The 19580-nt window shown below is 43.6% G+C and overlaps 1 protein-coding gene across 21 annotated transcripts in view; it reads left to right on the top strand.

The window, feature by feature from the left end:
• Unc13b (unc-13 homolog B) overlaps positions 1-12167 on the top strand; it is a 208967-nt gene extending 196800 nt beyond the window's left edge. For 11 of the 21 annotated variants that reach the window (XM_048783434.1, XM_048783433.1, XM_048783432.1 and 8 more), the window contains 15 exons: positions 4247-4373; positions 4600-4696; positions 4928-5071; positions 5386-5463; positions 5941-6018; positions 6376-6464; positions 6698-6850; positions 6977-7100; positions 7201-7257; positions 7447-7527; positions 8031-8178; positions 9065-9121; positions 9998-10090; positions 10271-10430; positions 10594-12167. In XM_048783434.1, coding sequence (XP_048639391.1) covers positions 4247-4373; positions 4600-4696; positions 4928-5071; positions 5386-5463; positions 5941-6018; positions 6376-6464; positions 6698-6850; positions 6977-7100; positions 7201-7257; positions 7447-7527; positions 8031-8178; positions 9065-9121; positions 9998-10090; positions 10271-10430; positions 10594-10879 — 1772 coding nt within the window. In that variant the 3' untranslated portion in view covers positions 10880-12167. The remainder of the gene's footprint in view (positions 1-4246; positions 4374-4599; positions 4697-4927; positions 5072-5385; positions 5464-5940; positions 6019-6375; positions 6465-6697; positions 6851-6976; positions 7101-7200; positions 7258-7446; positions 7528-8030; positions 8179-9064; positions 9122-9997; positions 10091-10270; positions 10431-10593) is intronic. The other 10 variants (XM_015492377.2, XM_015492376.2, XM_015492374.2 and 7 more) reach the window with 5 other exon arrangements.
• The last annotated feature ends 7413 nt before the right edge of the window (positions 12168-19580 follow it).

Here is a 19580-nt window from a genome sequence, read left to right as displayed (position 1 = left end):
TTCTTTTTTTCAATTCCCACCTTGGTCCACAAAGATACTATTCCCTACCTGTGTCATCTTCCCACCTGTACCCATCTGTGCTCACCTATTTAGCTGTCTTTCCTGACTGTCTGTGTAGGTTAGTCTAGCTCCCTAAAGTAGATCTAGGAGGAGGAGGACCTGGGGCAAGCACATAGTAGAGTCTGGATCTGTTATTTGGGTGGATTGCAGAGGAAATGGCTAACACTCATACTCTCAAAATTTAATGAGGTTTAGAAGCAATTAATTTTGAGGTTGAAAGAAACCTTGAAGATCTGTGCTAAATTTGTGAAAACCACAGACTACACACATGCATTCTATAATTCAGCCCCAGAGCAGGGGATGCATCCTGCCCACGCGGGGTCTGTCCTAAGGCTATAGCATACACATTCACCTCTCAGTCTAGCGAGAAGGTCACCAGTCCTCTTTCAGGCAACATTCACCAAACTTGATGCATTTGGTTCCAGTTCTTGAAGAACTCCAGCTCCAGTGGGTTTGGGGGAAAACATAAATAACCATGAAAAAAAAAATCATTTCCATAAGTAAGGGGTAGTGCATGATGGAGAAGAGTTTTTCAGACCAAAATATCTGAAGAGCTAAGTTAATTTAAAAGGAGAAACCCAGGGGCTGGGCTCTTAAGCATTTTCCTGGTGCCAGCAATCAACTTTCTTTTATCAATCATATATAGGGTTCTAGGTGAGATATCTTTTCAAAGGGAGTTCTGCCAATGGTTAAAACAAGCACCAGCTAGGCACTGTGGGGCATGCCTGTAATCCCAGCTACTTGGGCACCTGAGGCAAGAGGAGAACAAAGTTTGAGGGCAGCCTGGGGAATTTAGTGAGACTGTATCTCAAAATAAAAATTTTAAAAAGGGCTGGGTAGGTAACTCAGTGGTAGAGTACTTACCTAGCATGTATGAAGTCCTGCGTTCAATCCCTGGTACTATAAAAAACAAACAAAATAAACCACAAAAGAAGTTAAAAACTGCTTTAAGAGAATGAACAACTGTATTGGTTTCAAGTCTCACACTACTTATTTAGCCGTGTGACCTTGGACAGAGCTGCTTAATTTCTATGAGCTCCCCTTTTCTGATCTGCAAAATGGGAGTGATGATGGCATGGATTTCATTGAGCTGATGAAACAACTGAGGTATATAGGATATAGTTAGCATATTGCCTGGCACTTAGCACTGAATAAGCCATTAAAAACAATAAGAGGGGGCTGGAGGTATATCTCAGTGGTTGAATGCTTGCCTTACACATGAAAGTCACTGGGTTCAATCCTCAGCACCATACAAAAAATAAACAAATCAAAAATAAAGGCACTGTGTGCATCTACAACTGAAAAAATATTAAAATTAAAAACAATAAGAAACCATTATAGGCAAAGATCAATGAACAGAATTTTTTTTTTCTTTTTGCAGTACTGAGGATTGAAACCGGGTGCTCTATACCACTGAGCCACACCCCCAACTATTCTTATTTTTTATTTTGAGACAGTTTCTCACTAAGTTAATGAGGCTGACTTCAAACTGTGTTCTTCTTACCACAGCCTCCCAAGTTCCTAGGATTACAGCATGAGCCACCCCACACAAAGTAGAATTTTAACAAGATTTTACTCCTGTAAAACAGAGCAGCTGGAACAGGGAGAGGTGGAAGCAGAGAACACAGATAGTGAAGGGCTATTGTAACAATTTAGGGATGAAGGGCTGGCCCTGGGATTAGAGCAGAGGAATGGAAAGGGAAAAATGGCCTTCAGTAGACACTAAAAGAAGTGTTTGCTAGACCTAGTGATTCCTAGAATATGGATGGCAAATGAAGGAGAGGCACCTGGATAATAAAAGGACAGCATTGATGATGATTGTGAAACGACAACTTAAGATGCTGTCCTTTACCAAGTGTTTTCTAAATAGACTTCATTGGCGTATAATTTATATATAATCAAGTAAATGTACTTTAAGAATGCAATTTGATGAATTTATGGAAATAGTAGTTCAGTTTGATTAGCATTTCAGAGAGTAGATAGATCAGTGAGAGATGAGGATGGAGAGATATGACAGAATTAAATCATAAGAGGTTGTAAGCCATGTTTAGGCTTCTGGACTTCATCCTGAGGCAGATGGGAACCACTGGCATGTTAAACAAGGGATTGACATGATCAGATTTATCATGGAAAGGCCACTCACTATGGCTACACTATGGAGAGTAACCTGAAGGGGAATGAGGCTGTCGTAGTAATCCAGGTGGTGGTGATGAGACCTAGGCAGGTAATAGTATGACTTGAAGGAAATGGAGACATTTTGGAGGTAAAATCATCAGGGGTTGGTGATTTAACTGGATGTGAGCATAGAGGAAGAAGAAAGAATTTAGGATAATACTCAGCATTGGACAAGAGGGTAAGATTGATTGGTATACTGTGTTCAACTTCACCTGGAGATGTTAAGATAGTGAGAGATGGAGACTAAAGTTAGATTATGCACAATGAAACGTTGCATCAAAACCTTTCCTAAAAAGTATCAGAACCAAAGAGAGATTTGGGGATATATCATCAGACTAGATAGTTAAAATCATAAGGTTGAAAAAACTTTCTAAGGATGAAAAATGGAAGGAGCACAACAGAAGTCAGGGCAAGAAGGTTATGCAAACAAGATTACCCCTTCTGGCAGATTAACCCCACCACCAGCAGCAACAGCAACCTCAAGCAACTTTTTCTTTGGACCTTGTTAGAATGTTGAACATGTTTTAACACTCATCCGTTAGTGTTTATACCACAGAAGTTAATGTTTATTATAGAAATTGGGACCTGGATCCAGAGAACAGATAATGGATTGACAGAGAAAGTAAGAATTATATGTAAATACAGTAACTTTTAGGTGGCTGGAAGGAAGAATTAGGAACAGCCCTGCCCCCACTTCTAGTGAGTTGTTACAGGATGGAGGAAGGGGCCACTGGTGCTGCCTTTTCAAGTTTCTAGGTTTAGAACTGGTTCAAGGACAGAGGGGCTGGGGTGGAGAAGAGGGGTCTCTATTATGTCCCTGAGTTTTCTACTCTTTGTTGCTCATTGGTGTCTTTGCTCTGTCACAAGCAACCACTGTCATTCGTATTCGAAAAGTCCTCTTTCCTGGTGGTAAGAACTTTTGGTTGTTGTCCTTTTGCCTCTAGTCTTGTACCTTTTCCTTTTCCTGCTCACTGCTTCATAGAAGAGACAGCAAATGCAACTTCAGGTTGGAATGGTGCTGCCTATAGTACCAAGAGATGAAAGACCTGGGAACAAAAGTCTCTTGCAGCTGAATCCCAGGCTTCCATTTCCTCCCCAAGTGTCTGCTATACTAATTTACAAGAGCCAGCAGCCCCAGATTGGATGTTCTGCCTTGACTTGGAGGAACATCACTTGTGGCATCCCAAAGTTGAGCAACATAGTCCCCAAGGACACCAGCCTCTTCTCTGTTGCTTAGTATTTCCCCCATTTGCTTGCCTTTACCATTATGTTATGCCACCACACAGTTGTCTTTTATTATTGAAATTAATGCTTCAGTTCTCTAGGGGTTGGGGAATGAAGAGAACCTTGGCCAGTGCTCTGGACTCTGAGCCCAGCTGAGTGATCTGAATCCTAGATTTTCCAGAAGTCTCTGGAGATTCAGCTAGATGACCTTCTAAATCCATAATAATAGTCTGTTTTCTGCAGCATGATGGCCTTTGCTTCTGGCTGTGTTTCCATAGTTTCCAAACTGACTATACTTCCTACTTTGGTTTTCCCTGAATCTGAGTAGTTGTCATTAACCCATTCATGCCATATACAACTTCACATCTCTGCATTTAAGCCTGCCTGGAGGAATGGCTTGGCTACTAATATTTTCTTTAAAAATCTAGAAAACCATTGTCCCTCTGCAGTCCTGAGCTGTGTCCTCAATGATCAGCATTAGCAACTACAGCCCTTTCTCTTCTTCACCAGAGGCCAGTGACCTCACTCTGCACTTCTGAAAGTTAGAACGAAAAGACTATAGGCTTCATCCGGAAATTGCTTATTTCTAGAGAAGATTTGGGCCGTTTCTTAGAGAGTAAGCTGAATAAAACACTGGTTGGAGAGATGGCTATGAGAAGGAGGTTGGGAATCACAAGTCTTCTGAGACGTCTGGTAGAGCCACCTGACAGGATCTGTTACCTTGGAAAAGTTTGGGAACCATGGCCTCTGCTGCTCAGACCTGATCCAGCCTCCCTCCCCTCACTAGAGCATGAGAAAGACCGGCTGTGTAAGAGTGCCGACTACATGAACCTGCACTTCAAGGTGAAGTGGCTCCACAATGAATATGTGCAGGATCTGCCTGCCCTCCAGGGGCAGGTGCCTGAGTACCCAGTGTAAGTCATGTGGGCAGTACAGAGGGAGGGAAGAGGGCCCCCTGAGTGGATGGGGCTGGTATCCTCAATTCATTTCAGCAGGCCAGTCTTGGAACTGCTCATTCTGGGCACTAGTGTAGAAAGAGAAGAGTGTCAAAACATGCCTTGCCAGTCTGATGGAGCTCTCAAGCATTTAACATATGCCAACCACTAGCTTCAACCCTCCATTCTCCTGCTCTGGCTGTAGGTGGTTTGAGCAGTTTGTGCTACAGTGGCTGGATGAGAATGAGGATGTATCCCTTGAATTCCTGCGTGGGGCCCTGGAACGAGATAAGAAGGATGGGGTAAGTTGGAAGCCTAGGCTACACCAGGGCCAGGCCAGGTCTCCCAGCATTTAGTTATTGGTAGAAGTTCCTGGGCTTCCACCAGGCTGGCTGTCCCTGCCCTTTAGAGTCCATAAGAGGGATATGGAGGGCCACTAAGGCACCCCTGCTGGCCAGAGCTCTTTCAGACCCTATAAGCTTGAGAAAAGGTAGCAGCTGTGGATGGTGACCCCTGTGTATGGCCTTCCTTAGTTCCAGCAGACATCAGAGCATGCACTCTTTTCCTGCTCTGTGGTGGACATCTTCACGCAGCTCAATCAGAGCTTTGAGATCATCCGGAAGCTGGAATGCCCAGACCCCAACATCCTTGCCCACTACATGAGGAGATTTGCTAAGGTGACCATGACCCTCTCCCCCTTTCCCTTACCAACACTGTATGTACAACCTACTCTCTGTCGTTATTCAGCCCCTCTCTGCTAGGACCTCAATTAAAACCTAGCATTAGCCCATTGCCATTTGCTTGTGTCTGGGGAAGATAGACCTGTCTCAGTGTTACTCTTCGGTTGAGAGGACATTTTGCCTCTTTGTGTGAGATTCCCCCTTTATTTCCCTGATCTTATTGTTTTGGAATGAGAAATACAACCTCAGGCAAGATCCTTTCAGGGAGAACAAAGGGTTCCCACTCCTCTTCTTTCCTCCTCTTTTCTCAGACCATCGGGAAAGTGCTGATGGAATATGCAGACATCTTATCGAAGAACTTCCCAGATTATTGCACAAAAGAGAAACTGGTAAGGTCAGGCCCTGGGCATTTAAAGAAAGGAAATGAGGACATTTGATTCCTTCCTGGCTTTTGAAGTTATCCTCAGATGCTCTTGATTTCTGGGTCCCTCCCAAGCTTTTCTTGAGACCCATACCACAAGATAATAAGAACTTGACTGAGTTCCTCTGAACCTCAGTTTGGTGCTTTATCCTCTACCAAGCTAGATCTTTGCTTGATCTTTTTTTAATTGAAGACATTCAGGGAGTTATAAAAGGTAATACTGTGAATATCTGTATACCATCCAACTTAAAGGAAAAAACGTTTGCTTCTAGTATTCATTCAAGGAGAATTGTCTGAATTGGCTCCAAATCTTAGTGCTTAGGGAGAAACCATGTAATATGTAAAGTCCCTGTGGCTTTGGAACAATGTTAAAGGGAGGGACCCTAGCCTAGTGGGTCCTGTGCTGAAAGGAGCCAAGATTCAATGGCTTTATCTGTCCCCGAAGCCCTGCATCCTGATGAACAACATGCAGCAATTGAGGGTCCAGTTGGAGAAAATGTTTGAAGCCATGGGAGGCAAGGAGGTAGGTCTTAGGGCTTGGGGTCACCATACTTTCCCGTTATTCCTGAACTCTCTGGCCACAGACTATGCTATTTATTGATTAGGGATATGTTAGGAGGTTAGCTTGGGGTCTGGGCTGGCTTGATCTGAGAAGGGCATTGAGGTAAAGCTCTAGGAAGGAGTAGGCATTGGGATAAGATGCGAGGAGGGAGGAACAGGCATTGAGTTATAGCCCTAGGAGGGAGGAGCAGGCATTGGGAAAAGGTTCCAGGAGGGAAGAGTAGGCACTGGGGTAAGGTCCTAAGAGAGAGGATAAGGGGTTCAGAAGGGAAGAGGGTAAGAGAAGGAGCCTAGCCAGACCTACTTTCTGTGGATACAGCTAGATCCTGAAGCTGCAGACAGTCTGAAGGAACTGCAGGTGAAACTGAATACAGTTCTGGATGAGCTCAGCATGGTGTTTGGAAACAGGTCAGTGATCCCAAACATGGCTTTTGGAGCCAGGTGTGATCCCTGGCCAGTCCCAGAGCCCCTGCCCATACCCATTCAGCCAGCTGCAGGTATGTTGGTCTTCCCTCTGCTCCTGTTGACTGTCCCTGCTGAAGCTATGCTGTGAGCATAGACATATGAGCTCGAATAGCTGGTGCTGCTCCAGGGTCAAGGTATGGGGGCAGGGGAGGACTGCACTGTAGGTACATGTGTAGCTTCCAGGTGCGGATCGATGAGTGTGTTCGACAAATGGCAGATATCCTGGGCCAGGTACGGGGCACAGGAAATGCGTCCCCCAACTCCAGGGCTTCAGTGGCTCAGGATGCAGATAGTGTGTTGCGGCCTCTCATGGACTTTCTGGATGGCAAGTGAGTACAGCATTTAGGACTGTTCTTTGGGGACAAGCAAAACAGAGGCCATCAAACAGAGGAGCCTCTTGGGGATGGGGACTCCTGGACCCTCAGCATGGCCTCACTTGTTGACTGGACCTGCAGCCTCACACTCTTTGCCACTGTGTGTGAGAAGACAGTTCTGAAGCGTGTCCTGAAGGAGCTCTGGCGGGTGGTGATGAACACAATGGAAAGAATGATTGTTCTGCCACCCCTCACAGACCAAACGGTAAGGACACCTCCCTCCCACTTCCTCCTGCTGTCTCCCACTCCCACTTCTTGATGGAGTTTGGAGTCCCCTGCTTTTGACTGATCCCCTCTCTGCCCAGGGCACCCAGTTGATCTTCACTGCTGCCAAGGAGCTGAGCCATCTTTCCAAACTCAAGGTTCTTGGGATGTGGGGTCCTCCTGAAGCTGGGGAGAGGGTACCATGGGAGGAAGGTTATCTGGGCTTTGGAGACTGAAGAGGAAGGGGAGGAGAGGAGTGGAACATACAGCCATGGGCTGGCAGTTGAGCCAAGACTTTCATGACCTCCTTGAGCTGTCCTTTACTACTGCTTTCTCTGGGGTTCCAGGACCATATGGTGCGAGAAGAAACACGGAATCTCACTCCAAAGCAGTGTGCTGTCCTCGACCTGGCCCTGGACACCATCAAGGTGGAGACCTCCCCCTTTCCAGATAGTCTTACCTCCACACACACACCTGGCCTTAGCATTCCACCCTGCCAGACTAGGTGTCCCTCAGGTTCTTACTACTCCACATTTAAATAAGTGGCCCTATGCATTGAAGGATACAAAGAAAGAGAATCAGATATGTTCCTAAATTCAAGACACTTAAGATTGGCAAGGTGGTAATAAGGCAGGTCCATGTGTACTGTGATTCAAGGCAGTTAGGCAAGGTATCAAGTTCCCTAAATTCAGAGGGATAAAAGCACTTTTGGCTATTCTCCCTGCCTGAAATGTTTTTTTCCTATATCTGTGCCTGACCAGATAGACCTTTCTGTCAAACACTACCTCCAGGAATGTGGCTTTACCCTACTGCTCCTGCCAGACACCCCAAAGAGGACCTTCACCTTAGAAACTGTCCTGGCTTCTCTGAGAACAGCTGGGGAACTGCCACTCAGTGAGAGGGTGAATCAAGTGCTCATTTATCTTTTCAGCAATACTTCCACGCGGGAGGCAATGGACTAAAGAAAACCTTCCTGGAGAAGAGCCCAGATCTGCAGTCTCTACGCTATGCTCTATCTCTGTACACACAGACTACAGACACTCTCATCAAGACCTTTGTGCGCTCCCAGACTGCCCAGGGTAAGGGCCTAAGAGCTTTGCATCCCCACCTTTTCCTCCCTTACTTATCTGCTTCTGGGAAGTCAGAATCTTCAAGCCCTTAGGGGTTTCTTCTTCAGAGGACTTTCAAACCTGAATCTCAGGATTTCTGGAGGGGATTTCAGTATTTATCCTAATCCATACTTATACAAGGCAGGAGAATCATAGGGCCCTGGGAAATGGACCTGAAATTTCTTTCCCCAGACATCACCTGGCCAGTGCATGTTTATTGAGCTCATGAAGCATACCCTGTCTTGCGGGGACGGACACCCTATAATACTATATCTTTTCTCATGTCTGTTCTTATTTCTAGTCAAAGGAGCAAGAGAAGCAGGGATCAGCTTGGCTAAAGGGGTCAGGGAGAAATTTTACAAAACTGATTATCTATATAAGGTCTGTAATATCACGGAAGATTTGAGTTTATCTAAAAAGATTTTTCAGAACCATTGTTCTGTAATCTAGATTAAAAACAGAGGAAACTAGAAGAGGCATAGAGGAGGTGGCAGGGGATACACCTACAGGGAGAACAAGTATATATGTATGTTTTCTACCCATTTCTTTGTCATTTAAAGGCCTAGGAAATTAGAGCCTACAACCTCTTACCCTGATGGTCTTATATACCTTCTCTCTATATTTTACAACTGCTTCTGCCCATGATTCAGTTGATCTCCATCCAGAGAAGTCTAATGTGAAACACTGGGACACTGAACCCAGCTCTTGGACTTCTTTTTCCACCCTGCTCCATCTTTTTGCTCCCCACAGTATTTGTAGCACTGCTTTGAATGCCATAACTCCTTTAGCCTCTAACAATTCTTCTTTTTCTGTCTTATTGCTGCTACAACCTTTTGACTTGCCTGTCTTCACTCAGTATATGATGGGAAAGGTATTAGGTTTACTGCTAATGAGGACATTCGGCCGGAAAAGGGTATGTTATGCATCTTGAAGATATGAATCTAACATGAGATAACACTGACCTCCTGTGAGCTGCTTATGCTGGGGAAGCTGAACCAGGTGTTGAGCTTCTCAAGACTTGAGAAGCTCTATCTTAAGTCTTGGAGATGAGCCATGTATTCATGTAGCCCAGGAAGGGGTTCTCTTATTAACTCCCATCCTGTAATCAGAATTTTCTCACCTCTCCACCTCAGGACAAAGAAGGGATTTATCTGAGGTGCAGAGTAGTGTTGTTTTCTCAAAATAGGGTGGGGCCTCTGCTAAGAGGAACCTTCACATTGACTTCTCAGATTGAGACTATAGAGTTGTTCTGTGAAGGGGCCTAGATTTAAGTAAGACAAAGTCTTTTCAGTGAGGGCACCCTCCCAAGTAGGGGCCTCCAGAAACCCTGGGGATAAGTAGGAGGTTGCTACTTTTGTCTAGAAGGGACCCATAATGTTCTATTAAGAGACACTATAGGGTGGACATAGTTTACACACACAGGGGTAAATGTAGGGTGATGGCACTGTCCTCCCCAACATTTTTTAATGAAAAATTCTTCAGCCTAGGAGATAGAGGTTTGGGGATCCTGAGATATCCCTAGTACATTTTTAAAGAAAGTTTTTCTCCTAAGATGCTGTCATCTTAACTTGTGTTATAATATATAATTATAATTCTTTATCTCCTAATTCTTTATCTCCTTTCTTTCCCTTCTCCCATTGCTTATTTTCCCATGGCTACTGTGGGTGATTGTTTCTTGCTTTAGGGTATAGGGTAGTGGCCCCCTAAACCCTCAGTGTTGCCTGGAATAATTGGTCCTAAAGACTTAAGAGTTCTCCAGTGGGCAATTATCCATCTGTCTGTTCCTCAGCATCTGGTGTGGATGATCCTGTGGGAGAAGTCTCTATTCAGGTGGACTTATTTACACACCCTGGTACTGGGGAGCACAAGGTTACAGTGAAAGGTGAGCAGTGTAAACTTATAAGTCTGACTTTTCTTGCCAGTAATTTCACTCATCAGTTGAAGGCAGGGGCTGCCCATCCCAGCCTTGCACCTCAGCTTTCCTCCAAGGGAAATGTCACCTGGGGCTTAAGAACTGGGAATACTTGGTGGGATCACTCACAGGTTTCCCTTGTTTGGGCAGTGGTGGCTGCCAGTGATCTCAAGTGGCAGACAGCAGGTATGTTCCGGCCTTTTGTGGAAGTGACCATGGTTGGCCCACACCAAAGTGATAAGAAGAGGAAATTCACAACCAAATCCAAGAGCAACAACTGGGCCCCCAAGTATAATGAGACATTTCACTTGTAAGTTGTGGGATGGGAAACCTGCAGGAGTCTAGTATGGGGGTTCCCTGGGGGGTAAGACTGCAGAGGTGGGGAGAGGAGGGATGGACTGGATGACAAACTGGGATGAATTCAGCTGAAGACTCTCAGCTCTGGCCTCCTGCCTTCTACCCTGTACTCACAGCCTCCTGGGAAATGAAGAGGGTCCAGAGGCCTATGAGTTGCAGATATGTGTGAAGGATTACTGCTTTGCCCGGGAGGATCGCGTGCTAGGGCTGGCTGTGATGCCTCTGAGGGATGTGGCAGCCAAGGGCAGCTGTGCCTGCTGGTGCCCGTTGGGCCGGAAGATCCACATGGATGAGACAGGCATGACCATTCTCCGGATTCTGTCTCAGAGGAGCAATGACGAGGTGGCCCGAGAGTTTGTGAAACTCAAATCAGAGTCCCGTTCCATGGAAGAAGGCAGCTGAACACTCTTGGTGTATGTGTCCACCAGGCAGCACCTATTGCACAAATCAGCCAGTGGGGGCTAGCTGTATATCCAGCCTAGGGCCCTTGTAGTAAAGAGGCTGATCTCTTTGGTTAAGTATATTTAAGGAAATTTGGGGGACATTGAGAGTATGACTTTTTACAAAAAGCTTCATGAATTCCTGAGTAGCCAGTTTGTGGTACTAGGAGCTGGACTGTGGGAGCTGCTGCCTTTAGAAATTTTCCACAAAGAGAGAGGGACAGACATTTCAGAAAGTGTCAGTCATTCTTGGTAGATACCCCTCTGCTCCACTTCCCATGTCTATACTTCTCCAAACCACACCTTATCCAGTTAGATACTCACATTCCAAGTATTAGAAGAACAAGTTTAGAGGACCTGGAGTTTGTTCCTGGCTGGCTAAATAGTCAGTGGAGCCTATAGATATTGCTGAGCTGTGTGATTTATATTGGAGAATGGGAAGGGAAGGAGCACACAAAATAGAATTTAATGTCTTTTGAGCAGAATCTACTGGTTTTGTATGGCTCCAATGAGAACAAGGCTTTGAAAATGAACAAGATACTTTCTGGAAATGAGCTGTGCTAATCTCTTCCCTCAGATTTTATCTGTCATGAATAGAAACAAGTTCACATGGTGCTTCAGAGCCCTGAGCAGACTATTTGTTTGGAACTCACGTATCAGGGGCCATCTGCCCAGAGTCCCCTACCTCACCTCTATAGGCAGGGGAGTGATCCTGAAGACACAGGAGGTTGTTCTCTTGTGTATATACCTGAGAGCTAGCTGAAGGGTTTTCTTCTCGGTAGACCCGGAATAAAGCCAAAACTTGTGGAAATTAGAGAGGGTTGTCTTATCTATGGCTGTGTCTTCTGACTGCCTTCCTTCTTGCAGAAAGTTCTAGTCTTTGGCCTTTCTCCCTGTCATCAGGGTCAGCTGCTGGTCCCCTCATAGATGTTCAACCCTACAGAAGGAGCTTGGACTCTGATCCCTCTGTACAGACTGGATGGAGAGGGCCTCAACATTCCATGGGAGGTCAGACAAATTCTTGCAGAGGGTCAGATGGACTTCCCAGGCCCTTGCTCAGAGATGTGACATGATCCTCTTGGATTTCCTCAATAGCAACCTCCTGAACTTCCTGAGGACTCAGCATTGTCCACAGCTGTACTGGCCAATACGTGAAACAAGAAACCAAGCATCTTTGCTGTTTTTAATTATTGTATGTGCCATTGTTACAGGAAATTATAGGCTAGTCTGTAATAAATTATCTTATAGCAGCCTTTGGAGTCTGGTAATTATGTGAATGGTAGAAAACTATAGAAACAACCATCTATATAATGGTAGCTTTTGGCCCAGTGGCTTCACACTCATTCTCCCTTCCTGTTCCCACAAATGATAGAGCCTAAAGTAGTTCTGAATGAGCACCAAATAATACAGCAGCAAGTGGGCTAGTATCTTGGCCTGGACCTGAGACCACCAACCAGTTTAATAGACTCATGTATTAAAGTCATCTATAGGAAGGTATCAGCTTCCTGCAAAAGGTCCAGAAAAGTAGATGATGTGTGCCAGTGCTTCCTCTTTCCTTTGTCTTGGATTACTAGGACAAACCATAGCCCTGGCTATGAGATAAGGCAGGATCCTACCAGGAAAAGATGCTGAGGGCTGAGGCTGCCATGGCCAAAGGGTTAGGCCTAGGAGTACACACTGCCTTTCCTTTAGATTCTTTTCAAGGAAGAGCTACATTGAAAAAACTATTGCAAGGAGGAGTAAATAAGGTAAAAGTGAGACTTCCTGACATGGGGATCCAAAAAGCAGAAGCAAGAAAAATGTCTCACCTACTCTCTCAGCCTGCACTGTCATCACCTGGAGCGGGGAACTAGCTCCTTTTCCATTTGCTTGCTAAATAGATCCTCACAGTTCAGGTGCCAAGTCATGTAAAAACTTCCTCCTCCTCTCCCAAACCAGTCACCTTCTTGCATCAGAATTTCAGCTTCAAAATTATCCCTTGAACCCAATGTCTCCCTTCAGTTCACACTATAAGTGGCTTTTAGTTCCCCTCTTTGCTATTAGGGTGATAATTCCCTGCCTCTGTTCTTCCCCTGCCCTCTTCACACTCTACTAAGTCTCTTTCCTATTAACACTATTCAGTGGTTATCCATATCCTCTAGGCTGAAACTCCAAGGCCCTACAGGACAGGACAGCCACCACCACCCCACACATCATCCTGCAGTTGTCTGAAATGCTGTCCTTACAGGACACACACCCCCCCAACACACACACACACACACACACACACACACACACATCACCTGAACTCCTTAGTGCCCTTGAACATTCTGACCCTCTTGCTGGAGTGTCCAGCAGCCCTTTCCACTGCCTCCCAGTCTTTGACATCTCAAGGAAACCGTGGGAACACGACCAACCTTCCCCACAGCAGTGTTATATTTCACTTGCCTGTCCACCATCAACATGCCACGGTCTACCAAAAGGAGAGTATGAGTATTTCACCTCCCCAGAGTCCTGCACTGAAATGGAGCTCAAATGCAAGCCTGACCTACAGCTGCTGGAGGCCTTCGGGGAAAATCTAGCAGGACCTGCACCTGGAACGGGGGGCGTGGCCGGAGGCGGGCTCGTGGAGGGTAGGGGCGTGGTCGGGAGGGCTCTGTTGCACCTGCGCAGAAGGGTGCGTTAAGATGGAGGTCACTGGAGTCGACGGCTTTGCTGCGACGGTAAGCAAGAGGCGCCCAAAGGGGGCGCCCAAGGAGAAGTTATCGCCGATTCCCTCCCAGCATTCCTTGGAGACTGTATACCTGACATTCATCTCTGTACTTCCCAGTTGCTGTTCCTCCTCCTCCTTTCTTGAGAACTGTTCTCACAACACTCCCTGAGGTCATTGTTTCCTTCCCATATACGGGTTTCCCAGACATTTCCAAAGGTGTATTTGTTCACACACCTAGCAAAGGGGTCTTTATTCCCTAAATAACTCTCCCAAAAGGCACACATTTGTCCAGTTATTCCATGAAGCAAATACCCCAAGTCTCCATCTGTGGCACATCCCTGTTAACTCGGGCAGTTTGTCCACTTTTCCAGCACTATCCAGATTCTCAGAAGGCATAAACGTTGCCCACTCTTGATATGGAAGTGGCACATTTGCTATCATTCCCTCTTAAGGTACAGGATACCTACTCAATTGGGAAAAGTAAAGTTCTGGCTGGTTTCCTGTGGTTTGTAGCAGGATTGCAGATCTGTATTGGTAAATAACTTTTTACAATCAGATTTCACATTTTTAAAATGCAGATTTCCAGGATGTGGGGGTTTTTTTGTTTGTTTGTTTTTGTTTTTTAATGAAAGATCTGTTTGTTCCCATTCCACAAAGCAAGTTGTTGGAGTTAAGAAGTAACTGTTAAAAGTCATCAAATACTGCACATTTTGTTTTGTTTTTCAGTACTGGGGAATGAAATCGGGGGATGCTCTACCAAAAGCCTGTATCCCGGATTTTAAGACAGGGTCTCCCTAAATTGCACACTCTAGCCTCAAACTCGCAATCCTCCTGTCTCAGCCTTCCAAATGATGGGGATTTCAGATGTGCCCACCATGCCCAGCTCTCCTTGTTTTCTTATGCTGGGCTTTATGTTACTTTGCTGGCATCTAATAGACATTTGAATTTGCAATTCCTGATGTAGAACTTTGAGTCATTTTCTTACCTTGAGTTCCTAATAGGAACTGAAATCCAAAGGCTAGATAATATGTTTAGGTTGGCTTTGGCTCCTGTAGTGCTCTGATTAGTATCAGAGATCATTCTAAAACCTAGAACCCAGGGTGAAATTTGTACCAAAGTGGTTTTGGTAAGAGAATTCAAGCAAAATATCAGAAGCTAGCTAGCTCTGTGGCTCCTTTGATCATGAAGAGATCCAATTTGCCAGCCCTCACATGCTCACCCTCCCTGTCACTCCTCTCCTCCCCCACTGATAGGGCCAGGCCAAGGACACCTGGTTATGAAAGGGCCTAATTCTGCTCTGTACTGAAAGTGATGTCTCAAAAGTAGTCTCCTTCATTTCAGTGGTAACCCTCCCCTCAAGAAATAACATCTCCAAGTTTCAAAAGTAGGCTGCAGGGCTGGGGTTGTGGCTCAGTGGTAGAGCTCTTGTCTAGCATGTGCAAGATACTGGCTTCAAGTCTCAGTACCACATATAAATAAATGAATAAAATAAAGATCCATCAACATCTATAAAAAAAAGTAGGCTTCAGACTATCTAATCAGAAGCACCTATAATCATGGATTTATAAAACAAAATCACTTCTTTCCACATATATGTGTTACCCACATATTCATTATAACTAACTCCCTGAATGATCCTCCTGTGCTCAGAAGAGAAGCACATAGAATAGCAGAGATGGTATTAAAGCAGGAGACAGAAGACATGAATACTGGTCTCTGCTACATAGTAGGAGACTTTGACCTTTAACTTCTCAGTGTCCTGCCTTTGTTAACTTGGACTAATAATTCCTGCCATGGCTACCTCAGAGGAATGAAATAGACACATATGTAAAAGGATTTTGGAAACTAAACATTTTCTTTACATGTTTATGGATTGTTGTTATAAATGATAACATTTTGATTAATTTTAAGGAATTTGTCTTGTTGGGTCTCAGGTTCAAACATTTGTTGAGCTCTTACTATGTGTTAGGTATTCTTCTAGTCACAGGGTGTCACATTGAACAAGAGGCAAAGACTCCCAAATTATAAATTTGGGAGTAGGTATCAGCATACTAGGTGCCAACTAAGTACCCAGTGCCGAATCACCAGCATGATGAAGCAGTAGAAATAATCTTTTTTTAAAAAATGTTTTTGTAGTTGTAGATGGAGAGAATACTTTTATTTTATTTATCTTTATGTGGTGCTAAAGTTTAAACACAGTGCCTCACACATGCTGGGCAAGTGCTCTGCCACTGAGCTATAGCCTCAGCCCAGTAAAAAGACTCTTGATTCTAGACTTAACTATGTCACTATATAGCTGTGTGAGAAAGACTTTTTTCCTCTGTGTGAACCTGAATCTCCTCATCTGTAAAATGAGGAGGATAAACAAGGTAACCTCTAAAGTTCTTTCCAGCTATATGATGTTTGTCCTCTGAAATCCTAATTGCTGAAGTTTCCTAGCCCTGATGAGGTTATTGCCTGCTGGAATTACCAGACCTATAAAGCTGAGACCCACAAAGCTGAACAGTCATAGAGCTAGGAGGACAACAGAGTGCTAATGTCATTCTAGATTCAGCACAACTGTAGTCACAACAATATTGCTGTGTAGTAGTGGAGTGTTTAGAGAGACTTTAAAGACCAGTTAGACTTGGAAGGAAGGGAAGCTTTAGATTAGAGGAAAGGAGGCAACTTTTACAGATATTAAAAATTGAATGGAAGTTCAAAGGAGAGGCCATTGTTGTTTTCTAATGTATCAGAGTCGTGTCTGGAAAATGTTTGGTATCTTCAAAAGGGTTTAATTGAAGAGAGTTTAACCAAGGGGTCTTATCAGTGCTAAAGGGATTAACAAGGAACTGGTGAAATACACAGTGACTATCAATAGTGGTGAGTCAGTCATACTCCCAGGCCTGAAGGGGAAAAGAGAGAGGGTTTTGTTGCCAGAGCTCAGAGTTCAAATCTGGAAGAGACTGCCTGACAGAAGTACTTATGCTCATAAGTACTTACTAACCACTGAAAAAACTTGGAGAAGGCAGAGAATAAGCCGAGGAATAAATGCCCTAACCTTTCTCCTCTTGACCTCTACTTTCCAGCTAGTGCCTCCCTTAGGCAGAAACCATACAAGAAGTCTAGGGGGAAAGGAGTTGAGTGATATGGTCAGTAGAAGTCAGCATTCCAGAGCAAGGCTCAGTGTGGCTGGAACTGAGTGAAGGGGAAGATAATAGGGGATCAAGTCAGAAACTATAGTGCTCTGTAATCCATTATAATGACTTTGGTTTTTAATGGGAATAAGTTAAGAAGTCATTGGGAAGACCTTCAGAATTGTGTGACTTCTAACATCAGAATTCCTATCACTCACTAGGGAATCAACTGTTCATTTGTTCAAAAATATTTATTTGGAACATACCATATGCTGAACACTGATTTAGGTGCTGGGGATATGTTGATATGTAGTTTCCTACCCTTGGAGAAAATGTGATCTAATTAAGGGGAAAGATAATTTCAATTAATATATAAGTGTTAAGATAAAGGTGAACATAGAAGGTGTATGGAGCTCATGGTAAATAAATGCCCTAACTTTTCTCCTCTGAGAAGAATTCCTAAGGAAGTTACATTCATCATGAATGTAAACTGAATCTTACCCAATAGAACTTAGCTAGGTATAAATTGCAAGAAATAGAGTTCTGGGTTTCTGAAGTAGTATGTGCATTTTGGAATAAAAAGTTGGTGATGTGCTGGGAATTGCAGGTACTTTGTATCAGAGAATTACAGGTACTTTATATTGGAAGAGTTGATTCAGGGCAGGAGGATGGTGAGAAATAAGACTAGAAAAGTAAGCAGATACCAGGTCATGAAGAGGAATTTAGACTTTATCTTGAAGATAATGGTCAGTTTTTATGCAAAAAGAATGGCAAAAGGTAATGCTTTGGGGCCTAAGAATATAGCCTCAGTGGTAAAGCACTTGCCTAGCACATCTGGGTTTGATCTCTATCCAGCATTACCCTCCCCCCCAAAAAAGATAGCATTTTTTTTTTTTTTAACAGGAAATTTCCTCAGACCTCATAGATGTTCTTATTTTCAGCAGCATCATTTGTTTTTAAAGGGGAGCATTTTTTTTTCTTTTTTGGGAGAGAGAGAGAGAGAGAGAGAGAGAGAGAATTTTTTAATATTTATTTTTTAGTTCTTGGTGGACACAACACCTTTGTTTGTATGTGGTGCTGAGGATCGAACCCGGGCCGCACGCATGCCAGGCAAGCGCGCTACCGCTTGAGCCACATCCCCAGCCCGAAAGATAGCATTTTTGAAAGATAACTCTGTGTAGACAATGAAGAGTCAAATGAAGTGGGCTTGGGGGGTAGAGGACAGGAGGGTATAAGATTGTAGACTAGGAAGCTACCAACCATGGTGGACTGAATTTAGGGAAAAACCATGGGGATAGAGGTAAGTGGATGATTATTCCAAGTTAACTCTTTATTAGTGAAGAGAATGTATAGAACTTTTATGATTAACTACTAGTTAGGGAAAATAAAAAAGAGCATTGTCAAAGATAACTCTCAGATTTTTAGTTTTGGCAAGTAGGCACAAGGTAACACTAGTAACTGATGTCCGAAGACAGGAAATAAAAGAAAGAAAGATTTGGTGTATGTGAGAAGTGGTGAATAGAGAGAAAGATTTCAGTTTTGTACATGTTGTTTTTTAAATGCGGTAGCAAACGCATTATAGAAAATTTTCAGTTTAAACCATTCAAAAGTATACAATTCAGTGACATTAAGTACATGCACAGTATTGTACTTCCATCACCACTACCTAGTCACAGAGTATTTTCATCACCTAAAAGGAAATCCCACACCCATTAAGTGATCACACTCCAGGGCATGTGTACTTTGAAGCATTTGTGTGACATCCAAATACAGATGTGAAGTAGATGTTTGGATATGTAGTGCTGAAGCTCAGGACAAAAATTTAGGCTGAAGACACAGATTATTAAATCATTAGTATACAGATAGGGACTTCTTAATCTGAGGCCTATGGACTTGAAAGGCAGACTCTGAATGTCTTGAATAAAGTGTAAAATGTATTTGTATAAGCATGTACATATATTTTTCTTATTTATTTTTGTGATGCTGGGAGTTGAACTCGGGGCCTTATGCATGCTATATGCAAGCACTCTACCAACTGAGCTGTACCTTCAAGCCTATATGTATATTTTTTCTGAAGAAGGAATCATTAGCATTAATCAAATTCTGAAAGGAGTTTCTTAACCTGAACAAAGTTAATAACCATTGATATAAATAGTAAATGAAGCCAGGGGCGATTAAGAAAAATCAGGGAAAGTGAGCAGTAAGGAAAAAAAAGAATGAGGATGGAACCTTGGGTAACATTTAAGGTATAGAGAGGTTCAAAGGGATTTTTCTCAAATACAAGAAATAAAACTCACATTTGCCTTAACATAGGAAATTAGGCTCTCAGAAGACAATGTTGTTTCCTACTTGTTAACATGTTACCGTTGTCCCTGAAAACACTCACAAACATACTTATTTCACAAACTCATTTATTTGTGCTCCAGACTATTTCCTTATGTTGCTATCCTTTTAACTTCTTCCTGATGTATTCTTATTTGTGGACATTTTTTTTGGTGCAGAGAGTATAGTTTATATAGTTAATAATAAAGAGATAAGTAAATTGTCATAATTTGCAACGTGTGTATGCATGTATGCATACCTCCTTGTGGTATGTTGTGAACCTTATGCTAAACCAGTGGTTCTCCAAATATGTGCCCTGAACCAACAGTAGCAACATCACCCAAATCCTTAAGAAATGCCAGTTCTGGAGCCCCACAACAGACTGGCTGAATTTGAAACTCAGGGGTGGGACCTAGCCTTCCAGATAATTCTGATGACTGCTAAAGTTTGAGAAAAACTATGCTAGACTATTTCTAGCCAACTTTTTTAGTCCACAAATAAAATCCAGTTTCCTGGTCCTCTCATTACCTTTA

Source organism: Marmota marmota, unplaced genomic scaffold (assembly GCF_001458135.2).
Source record: "Marmota marmota marmota unplaced genomic scaffold, marMar, whole genome shotgun sequence".
Classification (NCBI taxonomy): domain Eukaryota; kingdom Metazoa; phylum Chordata; class Mammalia; order Rodentia; family Sciuridae; genus Marmota; species Marmota marmota.
The sequence above is the reverse complement of the archived record's forward strand: the minus strand, read 5'-3'. Positions and strand labels throughout refer to the sequence as shown.